The sequence below is a fragment of the Morone saxatilis genome, unplaced genomic scaffold, assembly GCF_004916995.1.
Source record: "Morone saxatilis isolate NCDOM2014 unplaced genomic scaffold, NCSU_SB_2.0 Contig18, whole genome shotgun sequence".
NCBI classification, from domain to species: Eukaryota; Metazoa; Chordata; class Actinopteri; family Moronidae; genus Morone; species Morone saxatilis.
This window is the reverse complement of record NW_023339740.1, coordinates 22,502,649-22,509,900: the sequence shown is the minus strand read 5'-3', so window position 1 is coordinate 22,509,900 and position 7,252 is coordinate 22,502,649. Positions and strand designations below refer to the sequence as shown.

The following is a 7,252-nucleotide window of genomic DNA, read 5'->3' as shown; positions in this document are numbered from 1 at the left end:
TTTTTTTTTAACTCATTCACTATTCCCTATATAACAAACACTCTGATCTCTTGTTTACTCTACAGTGATCAGTATTATGGACAGGAACCGTCATCGTCACTGACAGGAAGAGTCAGACAACAGTAATTTTAACATCTATAAAATGAAATGCATTGTTGTTGGTCAGACAAAACATTCAACTGGAGGACATCATGGTCGAGGCAGATGGCCACCCACCTAGAGCCGGGGTCTGGCCGAGGTTATTGCCTCTTAAAAGGACGTTTTTCCTTGCCGTCGTCGCCAACTGCTTGCTCATGGTGGGAACTGTTCTCTGTCTCTGTAAAATATTCTATAAGGAGTTCGGTCTAGACCTGCTCTATTTGAAAAGTGTCCTGGGATAACTTCTGTTATGAATTGGCGCTATAAGAAAAAGAAACTATTGAATAGAATCATGTTGTGCTCAGGTTAATTGTGATTTAATTGTTTATAATTTTCAGATCTTTTATAGACAGAATGATTGACGGATTTATCAGTAACACAAATAATTGTAAGTTGCAGCCCCAGAAATTAGATTTCTTTATAGGATCATGAAAGTACAAAGAAAGGCCTACACTACTAAACCAGCAGTCAGTTTAACTCGTGTATGTCACATACACAGCAAACTGTCTGTTAACAGATGGAATCAAGCTCATCATTGCATCTTGCTTACTGCTATCTTTCATTAAAGACAAAGCAACGAGTGACATTTATTCTCTGGCAGGACGATTCTTGTTATCTCACGTTGGTCTGCCACTCCATAGTTCAACAGTTGCACAACACAGCGGGGGCCGGTATGTAATGACAGCTCTGCCCTTTTCCCTACTGTATCGCAGTAACACCCACCACGCACTATCACAATACAACTCCCTGAATCTTATCAGGTGTGACATCAGCTGGAAAGGAAACGATGAACGATGCACACCCCTGGCCCTTTAAGGAAACGCGGCCGGCCTTTATCCCATGATCCCCTGTGAGGATCCTATCTCAGGCTCCAATTACTTTACAGTTCGTACCAAAGCCAAAGCCCACCTCTCTCACCATCCGGCCGGTACATCTCTACAGGTTCTGGAAATGTATTTAGGAAGCTTTAAGATAATCCTTTCATTCGCTGGTGTCAAATTGTTCTGTGTCCAGAGACATTTCATACAGTAGCTTTGGAAAGATGCTCCAAATCTGCTCATTCAGATGCTAAGAGACCTTGTAGCAGAGCAGTACTTACCTTTGGAACAATTATAACTTATTTGTTATGGAGGTAATTCTCGGAGGAACTGAGATGAAATTAAATTTTTTATTGCATTGATCCAAACCCAGACTCAGACAGATGGAAAGAGCTTAGGGTGTCTGAAGCCATATTTTTGGTTACTAAGGCAAAAGGGACTAATAGAAAAGAATAAGTTAGCTTAATTGCTTTCAATCAGCTAACGTCAGGCGGGGCTCATGAGCACCAGATGTGACATGCCAAGCTTGTAAGTACAAATGGAAATTGGAAGCAAACAGTTGCGTCAATGCCCCCTGGGAATAACACAGTCAAATATAGAATTACATATACAAAAGAAAAAGAAAAAGAGAGGAGGAGACTTAGGGTTTAGTCTAATTAATTACATTAGCAATGACGGCTCATCTGTCATTGCGCCAACGAAAACAGAAAAGAGTTGAACAGGGCGCTGCAAATCAAATGAGTGTCCCACATGTGTCACATGAATTAATCCAATTAGGCAGTCACTCAAATAAAAGCACTTTAACATGTGTGCAGAGACACACACACACACACACAAATCCACTCATGCCTCCCTCTCTCAGTGACCCTCAGCTATGATATTTCCATGAAATGCAAGATACTTGAGCATTAATTCTCCAAACTAAATAAGCCACATACTTGGTTGAATAACCCTCAAAAATCTACCTAGCGTTGTTAAACTTTTGTAGTTCATGATAAGGATGATAAACTTGCTCACAGTATATTCCTTAGCAACCATTTCCTGCAGCCAAATGGTCCCCTGTGTTTGTTTACGCTGTGTTATTGCAGGTTGATGGGTTTGATGATCAGAAATGAACTGTATGATTTTCCACGTAGGAGGCAGAGGATTTCAACTCAGCCACGGACTGAGAATTAGTGTCATATTTTTTCTGAATACAAATGAATCATATAGTCTACAAATGCCAGCAGATAATGAAAAAGAGACCCCGAGTTGACCCATTTAGTCTTATCTTACGGCGTAGAACCAAAATGTGGCATTACAAAACAGAGAAAGCATCAAATCCTCACATTTCAGGAACTGGAACCAGCTATTATTTGCCATTTCTGCTTGATAAATGACACACGTGATTATGCAATTACTAACACTGTTAGTTGATTACTTGGCGACGAGTAATCAACTGGTCATTTCAGCACTAGTGGGAATGACACAAAATGTCCTTAATCAAGAAACCACCACATCGGAAGCAAACACGCTGAGTGATATAAAATATACTTCTCATACAAGAAGTGGAAAATGACAGTATCACTCTGCTGAAAAGACTACAGACAAATAAAGTGGCTGCACTTCCAACCAATTTGAGGAGACTTGTGAAAGACAGATTGAAAAAAACAACAAATGGTCAAAATCACCGGGACCTGGACGGAAAGAACCAATCAGAGCCGAGAAAGATATAAAGATGCTTTGGGTTGGAAGCTTGGAGATAGTTGAGTCTCATTCCCAGAGTCCCAAAGCATTCTTAATTGACAATCAGCCATATTTCTAACCTCTGACTGGTTGTTTTCATTCAGACCCGGTGGATTGGGAGCCAGAGGAACCTTATTTTTTCACAGATTATCTGTTTCATCTACTACTATAAGGATATAGTGAAAGTTTCAGTAAATATGGCAAACAAACAAATATATAAAAATGACCTATAGCAGCTTTAAGACATAGAGAAAGTCAATGTTTTGGGAATAAATTCTACTTAAGGCATACATCAAACTTTTATCTATAGCTGGCATTTCAATGAATGCAATATCTCTGTTCAACCTTTCCCCCATTACAGATGCACAGCAGCCTGTTGTACTGTATGCAGTCCATCCGAGATCAGACAGAGTTCAGAACCGTGGACAGAGCTCAGAGATCAGAGGCTGTGTTCAGATGGAGGTCAGCACATCACAGCAGCCCTGACCTGATCTACCACCAGCTGATCTCCAATGATAAATCAAAGAAAAGGTCCTGGTCTGGATTCTCTCCCCAGAGACAAGCTGTGTGTGTGTGTGTGTGTGTGTGTGTGTTAAACTTTAAACATCCCTCCCTGCCCTCTGCTGCAGCCAGCACAGGCTGCTGTTACTGCTGCTGGGTCCTCAGCTTCTCACTGCATGTTCTGCACAGCAACTCCTTCCACATGCTGTTGAATGTATTGTGATGGAGTCAGACTGTATGTAACATGTAGCTCCTGATTCGTTTCCATTTGATAGGACATGTCATGAAGCAGGAGTGCAGTCTGGTGGTGGTTCAACTTAGATCTCCACTTCAGCACCACAAACTGGAGGTTTTAATGGTGCAAACCGAGAAGCTACAACGATGAGCAGAGTTTTTCACTTTAAAAAGCTTTAGACAAGACCATTAATGGCTGAAAAATGCCGGTTCTCTCCGGTAGCAGATGTAAGGCTTCAGCAATATTAACTATAAATGCAGCTAGTTTTATCAACAACAAACCTAAGCCAGTTGTTAATAACTGACGTACGGTTATAAAAAATCAAGAAGAACTTACCGGAATTAATTTTTGATCCAGCTTCTTTGAATATTTTTAAAATGTAATCATTGTCTTCATCAGCAGGGACTGCCTCCGTTGTATCGCCGGTGGATGTATCGCTGAAAGGAGCCGCCAGATGGGGGATGGTCCGGAGCTGGAGAGTCAAGGTAGCCATAATGAACAAGTACGACTTCCGGGAAGCTCTTTCAAAATAAACGTTTAGAGAGCGGAAATGCAAACTGGACAAAATAAAATAAAGTGAAAATATTTTTTATTTTTTTTAAATAATTTATCCTCAGAACATTTCAATGTTTTGGTTACAAAATTCTTAAAATAATCAATATTTCATGAATAATACAAATACAACAGAGAAAATTACACAATTAAAAGTACACATGTTTTTTTTTTTTGCTGTAAACTGAATTATATTACTATACTGTGATGAAACACAACAAACAAAATTTACATTATTACAAAATTTAAGAAAATCTTCTTTTTGTGGGTTAAAAATGGCTCAACACGTAGAACAACAATAGGCTAAAATAAAACAATACACAACAATAAAATATGATGAAAAATAATTACAAAATGGATAAAAAGGAACAAAAGCAGTTGATTGAGGCTATCTGAGAATAAACAAACTCACAGTACAGGCAGGTATGTATATTAAGTAAATGAAGGATAAAAAAAATATGTATATTTGACGTCACCCTGGGAAATTGTGAAAAGCATTTTGGTACATTTGATCTGAATAACCAGAAAAACAACCAAAAAATGAATAATGACAATATGGTTCCTAATTCTTTACAGCCAACAAGTTGAGTGGGTACTCTCTGCCTCTTACACTGTTTGTGAGGAACTCATCTTATCTCATTTCAGATCATTAAACCCATCAACCTGCCATAAAAAGGCTTAAACAAACACAGTTCTGCTTTAGGGGATCATTTGAAAGGAGGGAATGCCTACAGAGGAGTAAACTGTGAGCAAGTGAATGTTTTTTTATCATGAAACACAGAAGTTGCATAAAAACCTTACTAAAGTATGTAAATGTCAGCAAAGTAAATATAGCATATCAAACATTAAAAGAGGCCTACTTATTTTGCCTTGTGAGTATTATTACTGATGCATTAATGTGTGGGGAGCTTACTGTGGTTATTAGTAGAGGGGAAGCAGATTTCAGTATAGAATATAATTCCTTTATTTCCATCGCACAGGGTACAACAAAACTGAGTAATCCTGATACACATGCACATAATTTACAAACAGCAATAAAAGAAAATAAAGAAATTAAATATGTTATAATAAGGTGCCCTCTTTTGGTGAAGCCTATAGAAACAGTAGATAGTTGAGATATTGCAAAATTCGGAAGTCAATCATATATTATAAGCTAATTGTTTTGTATGTCAATATTAATATATTTAGTAACTAGTAACTATAGCAGTAAAATAAATGTAGTGGATTAAAAAGTGCAACATTTGCATTTTGACTGGAAATATTTACCAGTACAAGGTACCTCACAGTTGTACTTAAGTACAGTACTTGAATTAATGTACTATTTAGTTATGTTCCACCCCTGATTATTCCAGATTTCATCCAATGTTTGATCAGAATCAGAATTAGGTTTATTGCCAAGTAATTTTTTACACATACAAGGAATTTATCTTGGTGTATTGATGCATAAAATATACAAATCACACAAAAATAAAGTACTTTTGAAATATAAATAAATAAAGATAAGATAACATATTCCTTTAATAGTCCCACAATGGGTAAATTCCAATCTTACAGCAGCAAAGTGGATAGAGAAAAAAAAACAGTATAAAGACAGTATAAGAACAGTATGAAAAAAATAATATAATATAATATAATATAAACACTGTACAAGAGAGAAAAAACAGTAAAAAACCACAACAATAACACAAATACTAGCAGCACTTGCACATGGGCAATAGATTGCACAATAGTTATTGTCCATTGATTATTGCACATTGTTATTTAACGTTATAAGAAACGTTTGTTGTTATTATCATTGGAAATTGACATCAGAATTGTTTTACAGTAAAATAATAAAAATAAAAAAACATTATAACATAAAAGTGTTGATATATTCACAAAGTGTAGTCTGCTGTACACTATTAGTAGTTACCCTTCCCCTCCACACCGACAGGTGGCGCCTCGTCCCCAGCAGCACCGGACCGAGAGGATAAACCTTCCTGATCCACGACCGTCGGTCCTTCCGGCTCCGGTCCCATATCAAGTGGAAAGGTAAAGACAGACCCGGCGATGAAATCTAAATATATCTTCAACATCTCACGTTGGATAAAACATTATCGTTTAATGTTCGACTGTTGTTTATGTCACAACTGAATGCGTGAACGTATTTTAGCCTTAAACTGTTTATAATCGCTGATATTTGTCTTTAAAGTGGGGGAAGCGACCCCGGCACTGATGTTCATGAACGACTGCCATTTTTCTAGTTAACGCGGGGCCTCTTTCCTTAACGATAAAGTCTAAAGAAACGATGTCTTTTCACTTGAATACATGAAAAACAACCCTTATATATCGATCAAACACAACTTTTGTTTGCTTTCTGCTGCTTTTCGGAGTTAATATCAGTAGGTGTAGCTGAAGTTTCTGCTTACAGAAAGAGGCTGCACTCGGTGGAGATTGATTGATTGATTGATTGACGCGTGGCTAACAATGTCACTTGTCACAGATGCTGATGCCCAAGAAGAACCGCATTGCTATCTACGAGCTCCTCTTCAAGGAGGGAGTCATGGTGGCCAAGAAAGATGTCCACCTGGCCAAGCATCCCGAGCTTGCTGACAAGAATGTGCCCAACCTTCATGTGATGAAAGCGATGCAGGTGAGAGACAAAAGTTGGTGTTTTTAATGTGGATGTAGTCTGAACTGTGTGTGTGTGTGTGTGTGAGACCATCAGGGTTCAGTCTGGACCTCAGGGTCTGGGTGTGACTGACTTTAGATAATCAGGGTAGTTTCTGATGCTCTCTGTCACAATTAAATGATTTGAAGGAAAAAACATTAAAAAAGGAAATCCACAAATAAAACAGCGGAGGAACTAAAGCTATAAAAAGAAAAATCAGCTATTTTGAAAGTCAGTTAATAATTAGGCCATTTATTAAAAAAAGAATAAAAATAATGTAGATTTGACGTCGCACTGGGAAACTGTGAAAAGCATTTTCTTACATTTTGTAGACTAAATAAATCAGATTAATCTGAAAAATAACCAACAATCAATATGATGAGTCTCCACCCTAATTGAGTGGATACTCTCTGCCTCATACGCTGTTTGTTAAGAACTCATCTCATTTCACATCATTAAACCATCAACCTGCCATAAAAAGGCTTAAACACACACAGCTCTGCTTTAGGGGATCATGTGAAAGGAGGGAACGCTTACAGAGGAGTAAACTGTGGCCCCGTCCACACGAGTACGCAGCCTCACCCAGTACCATGTCGTTTTGAAAAAAAATCTCCGTAAACACGGCGTCGTTTC

The 7,252-nt window shown here is 38.0% G+C and overlaps 2 protein-coding genes across 2 annotated transcripts in view; one reads left to right on the top strand and one right to left on the bottom strand.

Moving 5' to 3' along the window:
* pacsin1b (protein kinase C and casein kinase substrate in neurons 1b) overlaps positions 1-3,852 on the bottom strand; it is a 28,727-nt gene extending 24,875 nt beyond the window's left edge. Inside the window, exon 1 of the mRNA XM_035661099.1 lies at positions 3,754-3,852. The gene's annotated coding sequence lies outside the window, so the exon portion shown is untranslated. The remainder of the gene's footprint in view (positions 1-3,753) is intronic.
* A 2,014-nt stretch (positions 3,853-5,866) lies between these two features.
* rps10 (ribosomal protein S10) overlaps positions 5,867-7,252 on the top strand; it is a 4,753-nt gene continuing 3,367 nt past the window's right edge. Inside the window, exons 1-2 of the mRNA XM_035662762.1 lie at positions 5,867-6,000; positions 6,452-6,601. Coding sequence (XP_035518655.1) covers positions 6,452-6,601 — 150 coding nt within the window. The 5' untranslated portion in view covers positions 5,867-6,000. The remainder of the gene's footprint in view (positions 6,001-6,451; positions 6,602-7,252) is intronic.